The following is a 20465-nucleotide window of genomic DNA, read 5'->3' on the forward strand; positions in this document are numbered from 1 at the left end:
TGTGTGTGTTTATGTGTGGTGTGGTTTTTTAAACTAGGAAGAGCTGAATTAGCAAGCTTATAGAAAAGCATGTGAGATTTGTTGATGGCAATTTGCCATCTTTGGTCTAAAAGCAGGCAAAGTAGTCCTTGTTTTAGCATAACCACAAGACCATGAGGCTTCTGTGCACCTGTACCAGCAGGAACAACTGACGGCTCTTTCTGAGGCAATGAATGAGTGTGACAAAACAAGCAGCTGGAGAAGTTCTGCCAGTCTTGCCCTTCTACAGCTTCCTGCTCTGGAATTACCTACATAACTGACTCTCACCCATGTTCCTAGTCTTGATCGGGAGAGCATTCTCACTCCCCCACAGCCCAAGAATGAATGATCAATGATCTGTAGGCCCAAGTGGCAGAGGAGGCTGTCAAAAGGCACTGCAGCAGGTATGTCTGCAGAGGGACAAGTAGTATGCAGCTTAAGTCTTTGGTAGGACTGGGAGACAACTGCTTTTTGAGATGACTGGAGTTCAACTTTCCCAGGCAAATTACAACTCCATGAGAGAAAGTCACGGGCTTTCTTCATCAGCTGCTTTGCAAATGGATTCCTTCAAGCAGAGTGCTTGTTGGTCAGGTTGTCACAGCAACTACTGGTAAGGGTGGTCATGACGCACAACAGGAAAGACGGATTCTGACGACACTCCTACTGACTTGAAGCAGACTGCAGGTGACTGACAGAAAACAATAGTTCTTCAAGTGCAAGCAGGAATACAAAGGAAAGATGCAGTTTGTCTCTCAGAGGCTCTGTGCTAACAGCACTTCCCTACTCTATTTTCAGAGTGATCTGAGTGGCAAATACTGATAATTTCACACTGCCTGAAGCATGTCCCTGGAACACAGATGAGCCTTTGAAGAACACAGTGCTGCCCCCACCTTTGTTAAACAGTGCACTGTGCCATACTTCTCCCCAAATCTGCTCAGGGTTCCTCCTCCAACCAGCACACAATCAGCTGTAGCACCTGCTTCAGGACAGATCTGCCTTCCTTCCTTTTATTGAGTAGTTTCAGTCCATGGAGCAGTACTCCAGTACAGCCCCAACATCCCTGAGAAAAGATGATGAAAACCACCTTCTCACACCTCTTATGTTCACTTTCAGGATATGTCCCATGTAGAGCAGCAAACTATGCCACCTTGTCCTATAATCACCGGCCAATATCCCTACTCCAAAACTTTCTGCTGAGCTGCCAAGGCCAAATCCAGATTCTACATTCCATCAGCTGGGCCAACCTGAGTGGGGTCTGACCACAGGTTAACATGACATTTCCCAGACTTGAAACCCAGAGAGGTATTAGACACAAGTTGTGTCACTGGAGGTTTAGACTGAGTATTACGAACAATTTCCCCACTGAAAGGGTGGTCTGGCATTGGAACAAGGTTCTCAGGGAAGTGGCAGAATCACCATCCCTGGAAGTGTTCAGAAGACGTGCAGATATGGCACTAGGGGACATGGTTTAATGGTGAATATGATGCTGGGTAAACAGCTAAACCTGATGATCTTTGAGACCTTTTCCAACTCTTACAATTCCATGATTGTGTGAGCCCAAAGCACATCATCCAAGTCCCTGCATTTGACCCACACACAAAAGAAGGGAAAAGGCATGTAGGAAGAGGCAGGAAACAAACAGAAATTAATACTTCAAATCATCTCAATCAAACCAGGGATGTACAGTTCTTCCAGATGTAGTTGATCTCAAGAACACAGCAAGGGTGGTGATAAGAAAAGGCATATATACCTAGGACATAAAGCATGGCATCTGTTCTTCACTGAGAAATGTGTACCAGAGAAAAGGAAGAGAAGGCATGGCTGTCTTCTCTTGGGTACAGCTACCTGTTAGTTTTATAGGCTTGCCATGTGTGAGTACTGTCCGCTCAGTGAAATGTTACCAAAGAACAAGACTCAGAAGACTACTGTTCCAGATTTTCACCAGGACAGCAAGGGAGGAGATTACGTGAATGACCTGCAGATCACAGAGAACTATGAACTTGCAGTTTTTCTCTTCTTTCCCACCGGCACTGAAGAAGTGCTTCTTATTTCCCTTCTCTCTTCTCTTCCCTCCTCTCCCTTCTCTTCCCTCTTCTCCTCTCTTTTCTCTTCAGACACATTTTAATCAAAACAAAACACTCAACCAGAACAATGTTCTTACTATGTAATGAAAAGTCTTTTCTAAGCAGATGGTCATTCTGAAACTGCTGGCAGTCATTGTAGGGGGAGAGGTGGAGCATGATGTGGTCTCTGGTAACAGCCCCTCTCTGGATGCTGAGCTGCTGACTTACTCCCAATGCATCAGGATGTTCCCCCAGCAGCAAAGACACTAAAGGACAGTGGCTTAGGACTCTAGAAACCAGTCAAGACTTTTTCTGGTCCTTCTGTCCCAAACAAAACAGAAGAGCAAACACTAAGGTTACTCTGCAGCTACCACACTGACGTTTTGACAGCACACCTACCTTTGACAAAGTATATCCAGAGGCACAGCAGGGCACTGGGCACAGTGAAAAAATGCAGGAAAACTAGGCAAGAGGAGGGAGCAAAACCTAGCGCACTTATGTCCACAGAACTGCATTTCAGTAGACATGCTGCCTTTACACATTGAGGCTCTACACATTGAGGTAATTACTTGGAGTGATTCCAGTAAAAAGTAATGCACACAGAAAGCGGCTGGTCAAGAGAACGGGCTGACATATATATAGATATATATGTATGTGTGTATGTATGCATGTGTGTGTTTCACTTACTCTTGCTTACTTAAACCCCAAAATGCCCTTCCCCAGATCCCCAAAAGGGTATCTTAGTACTGATAATGTTGTTACATGCTGAAAGAAACAATAAAAGTCAACATTACTAATACCTAATGAATGAACACATATAGCAACAGAAAGAATCAGTCTGACAACAGTGCTTGGAATTCTAATTAGAAGGTAAGGCAAAATATAAAACTGGGGCCTTTCTTTCATGACTAGGACAGCTACTGTAGACCTACTTCAACCTGTATCAAAAGTTGTATGTAAATAATGCAATCAATCCTGCAATATCTCAAATAAAGTAAAAAACGGGATTTCCAGGCAGTGGTAGTAATAGATACACAGTTTCTTTTTTCCTGGACTCTCACAAAAAAGTAGCACAAAATAAATACAGATGAACACCAATGCTCTAAAATATGCACTACAGTACGTTTTATTAAAAGTTCCATAATAACATCACCCTCACTGAGCCTACCAAGTTTTCCGAGTACATCTTTAAAAAGGTGGAACAGCGTTACAAACTAGCAAAAACTGCTATTGTATCTGCTCATATCATCTTTTGATGACAGTCTATTTTTTTACTCTGAAACTTCTTTTTGCATCATAACGCTTGGTAATAAAGTGCTTGATTATTTTTCATATCCCTGCCAAATTTTTTACTCAATTAAAGCCTTTTGTTTAAGAATGAGACAAATGAACTGCACATGGATTTACAAAAAGACATCACACAAACTGATAAAAGCAAAGTGGAACTTTTCATATAGTTTCTATTACACTTTGCAGATACAAAAAAAAATCTCCCCCCAACTTTTTAAAGTTAAACAACTGCTGCACTTGAGTAGGAATCAATTCAGTGCTGAAGTTCAGCTTCAGAGATAGTGATTATATCACTTGCAGATGAGTAAAAATAACTAAATTCCCCACCAAGCACATAGAAGAGCTTCTCTTTAGCAACAAATCCTCTGCTGACACAACATTCAATTTTAGAAATGGTCCTTCAATAAAAGCACTCACTTTTGTAGCTGATGGTTCCACTAGTCTCTGACGGTGGCGTGCTGAGCTGAAATGACTCTTCTGAGGCATCCCTTCCTGACAGTGAATGAAGAAAGGGGCGGAAAAACAGAGAAAAGGGGGGCAATGGATCGTGGAGGGGATGGAATGGAGGATGTTGGAGAAGGGAGAGGGAGAGTATTTAACTGAACTGTATTTTCACTAACTTTGAAAAAGCTTTATTAAATCAATTTCAGTAATACCACTCTACAAACATCAGAAAGAAAATGAAGCATTTGCTTTAAAAGACAGCCTCTCAAGGCTTTTATATATGTATTATTCACAAGCATTTGATGATGTTGTCTCCTATAAATCCACATATACACACATGTATACGTGACCACTTCTAAATACACACATTAAAGTTAAACATTCATTTCACTTTTCCAAAGTATAAATATTATCTTACATTTTCTGTATCAACTTACAAAGTTACACACAAAAGCCCCAACCCACTAGCCATCCACCCAACTGGATTTATGCTTTAACATAAACATCAGAATCTCCTGTAGGAAAATACGATTTTTCTAGATTCACATTCTCCACCCAGACCTTCATTAATCACCTTATATTCTAGAGACTTTTACCTAACAGAGATTAATGTCCTTGCCTGAGAAAACAGAAAGACCAGGCTCACACGGGTAAAAGGTAAGTATTTTCTCTTAGAAAGCAAAACCTGAAAGAGCATTCAGCTGAAAAAAAACCTGAAACATGACAGTCTTCATTACATGTGCAACACAACGAGAGATTTTTCCAGGATATGAGATACTGCTTCAAAACCGTCTACCTGCTTAATATCCAGGAGACAGAAGACCTACATTTAGTTTCTTCCCCAAGACACTCTAAATACTTTGTCTTAATCTCTCCACAAACTTTCCAATTTGGAAAGCCCCTCATTGCTGTAGCAAGTATGAACTCTACAGTCTGCTATTTCAGGTATGCGTCTGAAGGGGAGAAGATATGGGTGAAATGCCTGCTCCAAATCACAGGAGTCAGAGGATGAAAATTTGTAAGACTCTTTTTTTCTTTCTTACTTTCTATTTTTTTCTTTTTTCTTTCAGAACCAATAAACAATTCTCGTAAGAGTCTTCTCTGAAAAAGAAGTCACAATATTTCACAAATATAAGACAGACCTGCTCCTATTTCTGAAAAGATACGCACAGGTTACTTTAAATGAAAATACAATGCTACTCAACTCAGCAAGTACTTTTCAAGATCTCAAGACTTGTTTTTCAAAAAGTGTTTTTATAAAAGTAGTTTTTATACTTCCTTAACAAAAAAACTTCTACTTTTAGCATGACACCATGCAAACAGAACCAGCCCTGTAACTCAAAAAGATCTGGTGGAAATAATCAAAGATTACAGCCACCTTTGGAAGATTACATCATAATTCACCAAATCCAAAACAGTAGTAGTGCTAACTAGCTCTAATTAACAGAACCAGCATTACAGAAGAAGCAGTTATCCAACAGAGGATTATTAAACAGAGGGCTTTTCTGCTGATGGTAATGTCATTTGATAACACACCATTAAATTACTGGTGTAACCGACTAAAATTAGCAGTAAGTACTAGGGTTGGATGACCTTATAATTTCTCCTTTAACGATTTCTTCTTAAAATTTCCCAATGCCCTTCCTATTATAATCTAACATAAAATTTAATATTAACAATGGATGCTTGAAAAGGGTCTCCTTTCTATCACAGCTTGGAAACAATGGTAGTCAGAATAATCAGGACATTAGCTAGCAAAAGAAAGTGCTGATCTTCAGAGGCCCTACCTTCTCCCATATTATTAACCAATTTAACATGGGATCCTTTACTTAACTGAGAAACTTGGAATTCTTCTCTTACTGGCATTTTTCTTTCTTTCCCGTCTCTCCTTCAGAATACATTTCAGAAGCAATTGAGAGCTGGGACAAACACAGCTAACACATGGAAAAATCCCAATACAGTACCAATACCATTTTGGGAGCAAAAATGTATACCTATATTGATGTGATTACTCCTGTGACAAAGGAAAGTCAGAGTTCAGACTATTAAACGTTTATGTGGGTTGTGGCTTCAATGACACCACCCATGCTGATGCAGCAGTACAACATTCTAAATCAGGATATATTAACAGTTCATTTTCTAGCCCAAAATAATCAGATGGGTAGACTTGATGAAATACTGTCCCACCACGTAGAAATGAAAGTTTACCATCAGGACATGTGAAGGTTCAACTGAGATCAATAAGAGATTGAAAAAGCTCCAAAGAAGCCAGTTCTGTCACTATGGGAAAGTTCAATATAGAGTATTTTAGGCCTTTGGAGACATTAGATTGTGTGCATACAGGTTTTGCACCAGACCATCATGTTCCTCAGTATTGCATTTCAGCTGATAAAAACAGAAACCTTCTGCCAAAGTCAGCTGTAGGTACTGTTCCATACAGGACTGTCTATTAAGGGCAGACAAACCAAGGTCAATGTCACAGAGAAAGAGCAATCTTTCACTTGAAAAGCAAAAAATAAAAAGAAAAAAAATTTTAAAAAATCATCTACACACTGAAAAGACTATGCATTCAGAGTGGGTGCAGCTATTACCAGTAAAGCACATACAGTGGATCCATGATACCCTTGAAGGCTGAATGCCCTTTAGAGAGGAATCGGTTAGTTGCAACTATAAGTTGATATAATAAAACTACAGTCAGAAAACTATCTCCTTGCAAAGGCCAACATGATTCACATCAACAAGGACAGCTAAAGGAAAAACTGAAGGATCCTAAATAATTCTGTGGTAAGGTATTTTAGTTAGATGGCATGTAGAAAATGGGCATGACAGCAGAAAGAGACAGAAATTTATTTCATTTAACAGGTGTCATGGGTTAGCTAGCATAGTCTCGGAAGTGATGTTCTTGAAAAGGAGTGCTTACAGCTTCCTCTGTGACCTGACAGAACCTGTCAGCTGGCCAGTTTGAATACGGACAATTCTTTAAGCCACTTAAAATTGCGACCGCCTCTGTGATGCACACTTAAGAATAGGAAACTCCGAGGCAGAGCCTCTCTGTCTCGTTTCCGGTGCTGGGACAGGCGGCTGCGGGCCCCGTGCAGGGGCTGGCAGGCCCGGCCCAGGCCCTGCTCAGGCCAGGCTGGGCCGGGCCACGGCCATCCTAGAGCTGATGGGCCCTGTTCCACCCGCGGAACCCCCCCACAGCCCTGCTGTGGGCAGCCGGAGCCGGAGCAGCTCGGCTCCCCCCCCTCTCAAGTGTGGCCAAGATCAGCTAAAGCTGCACCGCTGTCCGCAGAGCTCATGTGACCGACAGTGATAAGCAACATTCCAGCTGCAAGGGCTAGGTGAGATTAACCCTTTTAGTGCTGTGAAGAGCTGAAAACCTGAGGGAAGAGAAAGAGGAGATGCTTAAAGCTGAGATTCTGTTGTGAAGCTATGATGTATCAGAGTACCCGTTATAATTTCATAAAGATATGGGGGGTGGAGTGTTCAACTCGTGCTTGTGAGCAAAAGCACCTGCACTGAGATAGGCAGATGCTGACGCAGCTGTAATTTCATGAGAAGTTTGGACAGGGAGAGATGGAAGTGATGAGGACTTTTGCTCCAAATGGAAAAGGAGAAAACCTCAGTTCCTAGAGATGCTCCCAGAGATAGTCCTAAAGATGAAGATTAGGTTATAAACCCAACCCGCTACAACAGGCGAGTAATCCAAGAAATAATCTTGTGGGAAACTCACACCTTGGGGGGGAAAAAAAAAAACCACATAAAACCAAAAACACACACCCCACAAAAAAAAAAAAAGCATCACAGACAAGGCAATAAGTATTGTGTGTATTATTACATAGTTTATTACTGAAGTCACAGAAGCCTGAGAACAGCTGTGAGGAGAAAATATGTTTTTTTGGCTTCAGAGGCTGGTAGCTAATTCAACAATGTACAAGCTTTAATACTGACACCAAAAGCTCCAAAAAGAGCAGCTACCATTTACTGTTTGGCTGTTCTCATGAAAATGGCAGTATCAAGAGACAAGCAAGTGAGAACAGCAAGTGACACAAGCACGTGGTCTTATCTGAAGAGATTTCTACCTCCAGACTGAAGTGGCCACAGAGCCCTTTTTGTCCCTCTCCATTTTTATTAGCTGCCAGACCAGGATCTGAAAAAAGTGGCAGAAATTCCACACAGAGGAGTTGAATTCACCACAGCTGGTCCCTGACAGATCTGCAAATATTTAGCACTGAAGGAAAAATAATTCACAGCAACAACTCCATCCACATCAAGTTGGGCAAATCCTAATGCCGATGAGGCTATTTCAATGCTTTTACATTAATGAGTGTCATACTGAAGAATACCTCCTTACACACACCCTCAAACCATGATCTATCTAAACGTGCTTCCTCCCCCAAGACTAGCCCTTGGCTATCTCAAAATACATCTGTGCCCAAGACTCAAGTCCCTGCCACATCCTTAAGTGTCCAACAGCACAGCCTGAGTACCCTGGCATTTGAGTTTAGCAAAAGCTACAGCAAAGCTTGTGGCCAAGGCCCGCTGTCATAGCTAAGACTGTATCTTAACTTTTTGTTACTTTTCTTTACACGTGGCAATCTACCTCCTGTTCCACAGTCTCACTCTAGATGCAGCTGTTCTATTCAAGTACCAAACCACTACACTGTATATGTTTTAATGTTCTGAAGATTCCTTTCTTCTTTCTTTTTACTGCAATGTAAAACAAAGTTAAAATGCTACCCTGTTATCATTCATCTATTTAGGAGGGCTATGTAAATACAGCTGTGAGAGTACAGCAAAAATACAACAAAAGACAAAGCAAATAAGAAAATTAGAAACAAAAATGATGGTTTAGAATGTGATGTGTTTGGTCTGATTTTTCTCTTTCCTTCTTGCCTCAAAGGGGCCAAGATACCACCAACAAAAAACACCATTCAATTTCCGATTGCTCAATAGTTTTAGGATGTAGCGAAGAAAGCAGTAAATATTGTGGGATAGCTATAGAATCAAGTCATTTCACATTACTAAAACCTTCAATAGCATAATTGCAACACTAATTCACCATATTACCCAGCTACGTTTTTACTAATTATATGACACCACTCTGAAAGTCAGCATACTACATCAGCATTAGCATTTCTTCCTATGCACAGCTTCCTGGCACTGGTTACCTGCTGAACAGATCTGTGAGGCCATCTCTATCAGGTATCTGCTTGGTAGAAGCTACTGGTGATTAGACAAGGTCCGTCCAGATGTTACAATCATTTCATACTTTGTGCTTGAACTGTATTAGCAGATAAAACTTTGACATCTTTGTTTTATTCTATTACATTCTATCTGTTATATGGTTATGAGTTCATGGTAACAAGCCCCAATCAGTAAATTTAAGGTCACCAGTAGCCTTGCAGTCTTGTACAAATAAACTCCTCTGTGTTTCAACTTACCAAAGAGATAATGAAATGCTATTCCTGTTTCAACGATAATATGACACTAGGAAGGAGGAAAAAACAAAACATCTAGGGAGACTCAAAAGGTAAATTAGTTTCAAATTTTCAGTATTACAGGTGCAGATTGGTTAATCAGCTTTTCATAATTAAGAAGAAGGGAAAAAAGTAGTCTTTGCAGGCACTGGGGGCCTTTTTCTCATAAAGATTAATTTAACTGATTGAAATAATTTTATACTTCATAAGAGATAGAGGTAGCAGAGACGTGCAGAGAGGGAGGGAGGTTGCACACATTCTGTTCCCACAAAAACTCACAAAACTAGATAGCAAAACCTACTCTGCTTACATGACGTGATACTGAAAACTCACCAACACTTGAAGGATATACAGTGTGGAAAAACTGAATCACTCAAAGTGACATGCAAATAATGCAACAGATTGATGACAAAACTATGAGGATCAATTTAGGCACAGACGAACAACTCCAGCAAATGTTCAGAAGCTTGGAACTTACCTTTCTGACAATATAGTGTAAGCCAAAAATGTATGCAAGCCCTTGTGCTGGTGCAAGAGGTAACAAACAACGTAGCATATTCCTGCATCACAGTCTCCATGACTTCAAAGTACACTGAATTCAAATTACTTATTTTTGTAAAACTGAGCAATTGACAGTAGGCAATTCAGTGTGCCAAGTGTGGGGGCAGGACCAAGTTATAAATTGTAATACACAGTTCTTCCCTCTCAGCTTTAGATTCAAGGAAGTGTGAAATGTTTTGGGATTTGGAGGGGGGGGGGTGTTGGTTTGGCTTGGTTTTTAACTAGTAAGATGTTCATTTCTTGCCGATCCCCACCACCCCAAATTTAGAATTTCGGTGTAATACTTAACTAGGCTCTGCGCCAAGCTCTACAGGCTGATCAGGAAAGCTCTTTCTGCTTCAGAGGCATCTCACAGCAAAGAAAAAGCACAGTTAAGCAACAAAGATTCCTACGTAGTTACGGAATTTTTAAAAAAGTTGCAAGTTGTCAGTTATTTGACAAACAATGTCACATCACGGTACATCTGACAATCCTTACCGCCAAGGCAAAAAATCACGTCAATAAAAAGCAACACATGTAGTTTCAATTTTGAACAGTAAGAAAACAAACCCTTGAAAGTTATCTCCTAAATAGAACACAAACCAAAGGCCAGGACTGCATCTTGCATCAATTAAGCTGTTAGCAACAGAAAGTACTGGCAGAGGAAATACTCATCTCAGGCAACTTCCTGTATCCCATTCTTGCAGCACAGCCATAGATGTTAAATTCTGGGTAACAAAAATGTGTAACTACCATGTGTGCTGAAATTGCCTGGCAGTCTAACACATCAGTGTGCCAGACACTCTCCCATTAACACTCCTAGTTATGGCACTACCCTCTTCTCCCTAATCACATCTGCTTCTACGTAGACAATCATTACAGCATTTAAACAAACAACACTGGGCCATTTTGCAGGAGAAAAGGGCAAGAACTAATTTCTGACAGGATCCTCATTGATTACTTCCTCAATGGTACGAGAGAGAAGACACATGAAAAATGGGCGCTTTAAATAAGATCTTTTTTCTAGACTAGTTCCTTTGCAGAAACTCATCCATTTAAAAGTGACTGAATCTTCTCCATGTATCTCCTGAGAGCCTTAAGACAGGAAAACACACATCATGAACCTGTAAGCCGGACCAGCATTACTAGATTCAGCATCAGAAGAGGTTAGTATTGATTTGTCAGATAGACTCCACATCAAAAAGAAATTATATTGAAATAATTGAAGGTGTCTTTAGGGTGAACAGGCAATCAAAAAGCATACACTACTGTGTTTTGCAGCAGTGCTAAAACACTAACTGGAAGGTTCCATTCTTATTGTTAAAATAAAGGAAGGGGCATAACGTGCTACAGAAACTACTAAAAGACATCAGCCCTAAACACAAATAAATACACAGGAACAGAAATGGAGAAAATAAAATGCACACACAAAAAAGGTGGTTGTTCTCTTGTGATTCTATTCTAAAACCCCTGAACACCATAAAAAATGAGACAGAATCAGTTTTCCCAAAGTCTTATCACAAATGCTCAAAAATATGCAAGTCCTGAGCTGAAATCTCAATCAGATAAGACTAGCATTTTGCTGCGATCATAAGGAGAATGTAAGAAAGCCGGAAGATAAAAAGAAGAAAAACAAAGTTGGCATTAGTGGTAAGGCAAATTGCATGCAACATAAAACAATTCCAAAGACTCATGAAAAAAATCTATGCGGAAATATGAGGGGTAAAGCTATGCAGGGTCCTAAGAGCATGGACAAGAAAGACAACTACTATTTGGGAAATTAAACTGAAACAACAGTCAGTCAAGATGCTGCTCCAGTTTAGCAAGCACTGGTCTCTTCAGATGATCAGGGTCAAATAAAATGAGGTCTTTGCAGCCATCTCTTACAAATACATTTGTTAACGACTAAATGTCTTATCACAATCACAAAACAAAGCATGTAAATGCAGTAACAGCCCCTCCTCAAGTCATAAACATGATACTCCCTACCTCAGATCTTCTCTGCTGCCAACCAACCCAAAAAATTTGTAGATTTTGGCCACCCTGACCTAAGAACAATTTTGAACTGTTGCTTCCAGACAGGAGCAAATACTCATGGCAAAAGTGACAAATATGAAAACACTATAAATGTTTGAATGTTAAAGCCTTCTATTTATCATTGTCAGTATAATAATAATATACCATACTTGATACTGATCAAGTATGGTGCATTATTAGACTTTGCTTACACCAAATAAACTGTGATAATCTTTTATGTTCAAACACAAACACACTACTCTGTCTTGAAGAACTGCAAGAGAACAGCACATGAATATAGAATCAGAGTAACATGAAATGTAGCTCTAACCCTCATCATAAACATTTGCTCTAATTTTTCATTTATATTATTCCTTCCTTTATTGCACTTCTCAACATTTACTAAAACCTCAAAAAATTTGAAGTAATTTAAAACTAGAAAGCTGTGTTCCCAAGTGGCACTGAAGTCCTAAAATCAATTTTCCACTCATAACCTAAATTTTCCAGTTGTGCCTGGAGTGTTGTATTCAGAAAACATGAGTTTGGGGAATACTTCCAGGTTCTTCTGCACACAAATTCTGACTGCTAAATTCCCCTAATGTATCTGCACAACTTGTGTACAAGTGGGCTTTTTTAGAGCAACTGAAATGGTATTCTTCTTGTGGCATAATTTAAAGCAAAGTGGTAAAATACGTAAAAAAACCCCTTTTCACATCAAAAGAACTCAGAACAGAAGTTAAAGCCAACACACACTTCGTAACACTTTTTAGCACGTCTTCCTTACTTTTCACATAGAGAAAGTTACACTGTGGACAAGGGAGGAATCTACATTAGCTGAAAAACATCTTCAGATATGTTTCTGTATTTGACATAGCATTACTTATCTATAGAGAATACCAAGAATATTCAAATACAAAAAACATGTGCAAAAACATGCACACTTCAAGGTGTAGCATTCTAGGGCTAAAATACAATCAGAAGAATTGTAACATGACATTATCTCCACAAAACATATCAATGCACTTCAGTCAATTCTGCAGTGAAGATATTCTGAACTATTTCCAGGCTCCAGACAGCTGAAAGTGAAATTCAGAAAAACACATATTTTTTCCTAACAGGAACTACCAATCACCATGAGACCATCTTCTAACCAAGGGCCATCTATTAGTTTAATTAGACTGTAACTTTGATTACTAAAACATTTTCTTCAAATTTGATAACTTACAACATTTTCTTTTACAGCACCTAGACAAGGATGGAATTTTTTATATACTGCTGCAAAATTGGATCTCCCACTTCTGATAGCAATGCTTAAAAAATCATCCATTTTGTAATACTTTTCAATGCGCACCTTCCATTGCTTTGAAATAGTGTCTTGGTTGGGGAGGATAACCAGATGTCATGGAAGTGTTATGAAACTAAGCCAAGCATATATATACAAAACAAAGGAATTTCAAAAAGGACAAAGTACTCCAAACAAAACATGCACTGTAAAAACCTGGAGTTTAGTTGCTAAAGTCTCTGAAGAGCTTGATTTTCCTCAAGGGCACAGACACTGAGTGCAAGTATCCTTTTCGTCTCTAATCCCAGCTGTTGTATGCCACTGAGAAGCACTAAACTTTAGACCTAAAATCAAGGGGGACTTGAATGAAGAGGCACAGGGAATCCAAGAGGAACACAAGTTAGAAACTGAGACAAAGTCATTGAATAAGATTACAGAAAGCATGAGTTGCTGACAGGAAACAATGTTGTTCTGATTTACACTGGCTGAAGTAAGGATCCGACAGAGAATACGGTTAGGGTTGCAGAAGTTAGTGCTACACATATAGGCGAAAAAGTAAAGCCAAGAAAACAAGACCAAAAACAACTACAAAATTGCAGTATTGAGTGTTCTGCTTTGAGATCATAACAATAACTTATGGATTTTTATGTAATTTTAATGTTCAAATGAATAACTGGTACTGTTACAAGCAATTTGAAGCAAGTATTGCTTCAATCTAATAGAACGAATTAATAGCATCTCAAAGCCTGTGGGCAATTTCGAGAAAACCGCTAACTTAACAAATCTAAAACTTTTGACTTTTAAAGCAAATGTAGTGTATCAGTTGGTGAAAACAAACCTAAAATCATTGTAAGAAATATGACACATGAAGAAGCATCACAATCAAAACTGCATCAAACTCAAAGGAAGCATCTTACAAAAAAATTTGAAAAGAAAATACAGACAATTACTAGTTTCATTAGTTGTGACAAAGTAAGTAAAACCATTTGTCAACCCAAGGACATTTCACAGAACTTTAAAACAAAAATCCTGGTTTAATAAGCTACTGTCCTTCACGCAGCTATTATTCCTACTGTTACCAACAAAACAGGCAAAGAAAAAAAAATAAAAAAAAAAACCCCACACGAATAGATTTTGGAAATAAGCCAAGTGACTCAGAAACAGGAGCTAACAAGTACACAGAGGATGCCAAAGCCGCTTTATTTTATGACCCTTAGAACGCAACTGAGATCAGTTCAAATCATTACAGATTCTACCACTGAGCTCACCAAAGGATTTGACACAAAGAAATGTTAAGTTTATGTTTTGCCTTCCAAATCCAATATAAAACAAGATTTGTGACATATTGTAGACGTTATCAAGAAATGTTGCTACAATTATCAGAAGGTATTAGTAAGAACTGTGACATGGGCTACAGACACCAAGTTCGGCCCCTTGCCAAATATTTTAGCTCTGAATGCAGAACGGGGCTCTCCTTTCATTTTTTTTCTTTTTTTGATATTGGACTCCAGGATAAGTGTCCACAACATATAGAAAAGACAGAGGAGAAAAAAAAAAAAAATCCTTTCAGAAAAGCTTTCACAGCTCAAATAATAGCAAAATATGTCTGACACAAAGCATTTTAGAGGACCTGACAAACATGTAACAATGCATGAATGTCTGGAAAATAGAGGTGAATTAACTGATCAAGAGATTGTACACTCTATTAGGCCTGCACAAGTGACAGCTAAGAAGGAGAGGAAAAATGTTCCTTATCTCAGTGTCTCTTCTCTCGGAAGGCTGGTCCTTTGCTTTCTAAAGGTAGCTATCACTGCCTATCACTATTTAAGCCAAGAAAACATCTATTCTAACTTGCACACCTCTTTACCTAAAATGCCCTGTTTTCTATAACAGTGTATAGAACGACTCAAAAATAAATATGGCTCTATACAGGAAAAAAAAAAATTACCACGGTTTTACAAAATTTGGGGGGTTTTTTGCATTTTACATCTATGTATTTTGCTCATGTAAAAAACTCATAAAATGACAGAGCAAGTATCACAATTTAAGTAGCTCTGAGTACCTCAATCACTTCAAATTTTTTTAGGTTTTAGTAAATGTAGAGAAGTTTAGCTTGCAAGGGTGGTACGATTTAGGCAGGACTGGGCACAACTGCTAGGCAGCGGATGAATGCAGCGTGCAGACACACAGCTGCTCCCATACAACACCCGGAAGACTTATATCCTGTCTACTTCTTAACTGATTAATCTGAATCTACTGGAACCTGCAAACTGCAACTATTTTTTTTTAATCTTCTCTGGTTCCATGCCCTCCACAAACTTTTTCTTCCACACACCCATTGAGAGGCAGAGAGATACATCAGACCTGATACATAACTACACAACTCCCCTTTGATACTGTAAAACCATTTCCACCGATACAGAAACACCAGCAGAAACAATAGATTAGGTCTCTCTTGCCTAGAGATCACCGATGTACACATACGGTATTCAAAACAATGAAAATTAAGAACCTTTCCAAAACCAGATCTGTAAGATTGACTTTTCCACCCTTTTTTCTTCACTTTGCAACAGACACCAGGCCAAATTCCAACTAATATCCTCCAACTTTTATCATTTTTTTCCTCAGCAGACCACCCAACAAACACATTCCCAAACATGAACTGCATTTAGAAAAGAGATGGTTACAGTGTACTTCTTTCCTTTCCTCTGCTGTAAAGTGTGGCTTCCAAGATGATCCTTTTACTTCACAGGTCAATTTTCATTTTTTCAGAAAGATTTCATTAAACCTTCTACTCCAAAGAAATGTCACCTGCTTAGGAGCTGCAAATAAGGCCGTTTTTTCCATGAAGTTCTTTCCTTTCTTTCTGATTTCTAAGAATGCATTTTCAGTTGAGCCAATAAGCAAGGACTTAGAAAAATCCATAAAGTTTGAGTTTTTGCAAACGTCTGGACAATTTATGTACCAAATTTCAAAACATCTATCCACAAAAAGAAGTGTTTTTCTGTACTGAAGAGAGAAGAAAGGAGTAGTCAAGGTTACAGTGCCCCTTGCCATGTTTTCTAGAAACATATGGAATTGGTATAAACTGATTTCCTCAATTCCACAAAAATATCACCTCTCCATTTACACCACATTTCCCTTTACACTGCCTACTTCCATTTCTACAGTAATAAGTCTGAATTTTGTGATTAAATTATTTTTACCTCACCTCCTTCCCCCCTCAAATCAATGCATGTATGAGATTTTCAAGTGGAATTTTCCATGTTGGTTCTAATCATATAGCTGTAAACAATGCAGCACAGTCATCCTGAATTTAAAGGATTAGATTCCCTACGAAAATTTTCCAGCATTGAAAAAAAGCTGTGTATATATACCTAGAGACAAGAAAAGAAATAAACACAGCATTTTCTTTGACATTTGAGAGGTTTCATGTATAGCTGGTTTCCCTGCTGTTGGTCAATTTGTCTGTAAGTCTAATTAAGAAAGCTCATGTAATTACCCGAAGATTTACAAGACACTGTTTACCAGCCATTCAGAGGCAAAGTGAAATTAGCAAAAGGAAAAGTGAAGGCCCAAAGCATCTGTTTGACAAAGTGAATGCTTAATCGGCACTGGAAGCATCACTGAAGCTGGCTGCATCTGGCAGAAAGGTTTCTCCTACACTCCCATATCCTTCTTACAGATTCAGGGAAATACATGCTACCTTTGCCCACCATCGTGTGGGTTCAGAGCTGCTGGTTTAAGGCAGTATGAAGTACACTGCTTGGTCAAGCAACTACAAACACAGGCTGTTAGCAGACTGCAATTAAGAATGTAATTAAAATGTGCAAGAAGTAATTAGCTGTTTTCACCTTTTTCAAATTTATTTTCAAGAAATTGTTATTTCAATCCATACTAAATTGCACTTTAAAAACTTAGAAGTTGAAAGAAGTGGTCAATTTTATCCTGAGGTTTCTTACCAAAAAAAGTGTTCTTCGCAATTAAACCTTCAGAATGTCATCACTGAAAAGGAGCACATACTACAGATTCAGATGCTTTTTTCTTCTATGAATACAAACAACATAAGTAACTGGACACAAGAAAGAGGTTGTAGTAAGATTCAATAGATGTATGTATTCAGGTTGCAACAAATTAAAGGCTCATTTTCTCTCAGAAGCCTGAGCAACAGAAAAATCTTTTACATATCAAGCCAAAACAAGATTTATCCAAGTCTGCATATTTACTTAAGGCTTATACTTTGAGATTCAATTCAAGCTGCTTCCTGGCTTTTTTTGAACATAGCACGATGGTACAAGGCACTAAACACAACTACATCAGGTTCCCGTCTAAAAGGAAATGGTTTGTGTGTCCTGTAAATCAAGCTTTGAAGCAAATTGTGTACATAGAAAAAAAACCCCAGAAGTTACACCAACTTGGCTTTTCGTTTACGCATATGCTATTTATCATTATATCTTTGGTTTAATTTAAATGCACCTTTGCCTGAGAAAGCACACAGCCTTTAAGCAGATTTACCTGCTTTTATCATTTCTACTTCTAACCAAAAGAACTGAAAAAGTCATATGAAATTATCTGACTTTATATTGAAGATCACAGGTATTTCAGAACAGTCTTCACTCAGAAAATGTCCTTTTCCTTTTCCCCATTGTTTTTTTGGGGGTTGTTGTTTTGCCATTCGGGGGCGGCCCCTTCCCCGCGGGGCCTTCTGTTTGGGGCTTTTTTGATGGTGAGGTTTTTTGGGGTGTTCTGATCTTTTGATTTTTTGGGGTTTTTTTGTTAATCCCTTTCAGAATATAATCAATAACCTTTACAAGAGAGTATCAATAACATACAAAAAAGAAGAAGAGACAAAATACATGGATTACTCCCACAGAAAACAAAGACAGTAAGAGTTATTTAATTTTTTAGTAAAAACATATACTACCACTATAAAATAACCAAGTCACTATTTTGGAAGGTACTATAAAATCAAAAGGTCACCAAAGCACACAACTCAGACACTTGATATTTAGTAACAGAACTTAAACAGCAGCTACACCCCTTGTCACAAAATGTGCTTTCTAGCTCACAAGTTCATCGTACCAGTCTCTCTTCTGCAGATGAAGATAGAAACAATGCAATGGAAGAACATAAGGGGAGCAAGAGAACTATATGAAGATGGATTCACTTTAAAGGTCTAATGAATACAACTTGAATGTAAACAGCATTTCTCCTCCTCCCATCTTCTTTTTCTTCTAAATGATAGCATGTCAACTTGAACACTTCTGACCACTGGCTGATTTTCTCCACTCTAGGACCAGATTCTAAGGACAATCATGAAGTACACATCTCCAAAAACTGCATGCACTTCAAGTGTGAATATGCCTCTCTGGTACTGGAATTATTTACTGTATAGCTTTCAGTACTCTTAGGTGACTGTAAGCAGTTCTGTGAAATATTTTTGGTATTAATTCAAAATTGCTTTGTTAAAGTTATAGAAAATAAAATAACATCTGCAGAACTCAACACACCTCTTTAACACAGAGGCTTAAGTTATCCCTTAATCAGACCAGACTGCTGTTCAATTCTTGTCAAAAGGCAGAAATCCGGTTTACACTACTAAATGGATTAGAGCAGGTTTAAGAGAAGGAAATCCGGTTTCACTATGAAGATCTACCTCTTGGAACTTTTATATCCTTTAAAAGCTGTCATCCACAGTCTCAGCCTGCAACAGAGATTCTCCTTCCTACTTGGCAATCAATTAATAGAAAATATTTAGGATTTAAGGACCAACTAAAGTATCAAAATCTTTTTATGAAAGTTACTCGCTTTCCACAGGCACGTGTTATCACACAAGGAGTTGAAGAAAAGCTAACGGATTCTTTAAGAGGCCCAAGAGAATTCCAGGACTTCTGTATGCTCCATAACAACATGTGCTATAGATTCTACTTGTGTACATCTGTCTAACAGGAACTGTCACACTGGATCAGCACCAAGTTGAAAGCACTGATCAGAAAGGGTGTCGTCCCAAAAAGTTCAGAACTGTGCAAGTTCAGTGCATGTTAACTGCTTTATCGGGGTTTACATTACTTAAGAATAACGATCCCAAATGTATGGAGGCTTTCTTTTTCACCCTCCTCCCATTGAAATTGCAGATGTGGAGGAAAACAAAAGAAAGGAAGTACATTCATTGCTGAGAGCTACTTGAGCAAAGGGGCTTTCTGAACAATGGGCCGTAATGATGTAGTTTGAGGTGGTGCTCCATTTTGGTGAAATATTAAAAAAGTAACTACACCCTCTATTCGGCTCTAGTCACATGTTTTTAACTGATACACTCTCTACCAATATACATATGTATACAAATATGTACATATGTAATTATTTGAGCGGTTCATGCATTATCCTAAGAGGGCATACGGTTCGAGTCTTGGGTTCAAACAATATACGGTACCAACACTGTGCAATAACCCTCACTCCCTTTGGGATACGGTGTTTTCTAGAGTTTAGGGACGCCAGCCGAAAAGTCAGCCCAAAGCCGCCCGGGAAGACGCGCCCGCTCCGCCGTTCAACAAAGTGCGCCGCAGCCGCCCAAAGCGCCGAGCGCCGGCCAAACTTCCACCCTCCCGGTAATGCCCGTCCACTGCCCGGCCCGCACCGCAGCTGGCGGGAAAAACCGCGCCGCCGCCGCTGCTCCCGCCTCGGCGGCTCCCCGGGAAGCGCCCGGGAACGGGCTGCACCGCCGGCTCCGCGGACGAGCCCGGAGCCCGCCCCAGCGCCGGGCAGCTCGGTCGCCGCCGCGCCCCGTCCGCCCACAGGTGCCCCCCCCGCGGCCGTGCCCGCCGGCACCGCGCCCCGCCGCAGGTGAGGAGGGCAACTTCCCAACTGCGGGGAGCGCGGGCCGCCCCGCGGGCGCCGCGCCGCGCCCCGCCCCTACCTGCAGCCCGCGCCTCCGCAGGATGCCCGGCTCGTCCATGCCGGCGCTCCGCCGCCCTCACGCCGCGCGGCGCCGCCTGGCCATGCCGGACCGCCCGGACCCCGCTCCGCATCCCCGCAGCAGCCGAGCGCTGACATCACGCCCGCGCCGATTGGCGCCGCCGCCGCACGTGACCGCGCGAGGTGCGCGCCCCGGCAACTTCGGGGCGCAGTCCGGCGGCCGCTCCCGCAGCGCCCGCGCCGCCGCCGCGCCCCGGCTGCGATCCGGGCTATTCGCGGCGCGAAAGCCACGAACAACGAGTTTTCGTTTACTTGCAGAGTGGGAACTGCAGTAGTGCTATAACGGCACCGCGTAAGAAGCCGCGCCCCACGGGATTCCCATGTGAGGCTGCGGAGAACCCGCGGAGAGAGGACGGGGTT

The 20465-nt window shown here is 40.3% G+C and overlaps 1 protein-coding gene across 5 annotated transcripts in view; it reads right to left on the reverse strand.

The window, feature by feature from the left end:
- The window catches only part of MAST4 (microtubule associated serine/threonine kinase family member 4), a 287435-nt gene that overhangs the window by 168833 nt on the left and 98137 nt on the right, over positions 1 to 20465 (reverse strand). For 2 of the 5 annotated variants that reach the window (XM_042028211.1, XM_042028210.1), the window contains exon 4: positions 3789 to 3863. The exons of 2 other annotated variants lie outside the window; for them this stretch is intronic. In XM_042028211.1, the coding sequence (XP_041884145.1) occupies positions 3789 to 3863 (75 nt within the window). Of the gene's footprint in view, positions 1 to 3788; positions 3864 to 20046; positions 20114 to 20465 lie in introns of those variants that run through there. One more of the 5 variants, XM_042028218.1, reaches the window with a different exon arrangement.

This window comes from Corvus kubaryi, unplaced genomic scaffold (assembly GCF_017639235.1).
Source record: "Corvus kubaryi isolate FWS band 111438036 unplaced genomic scaffold, C.kubaryi_AGA036_p1.0 37308, whole genome shotgun sequence".
In the NCBI taxonomy this organism is placed as follows: domain Eukaryota; kingdom Metazoa; phylum Chordata; class Aves; order Passeriformes; family Corvidae; genus Corvus; species Corvus kubaryi.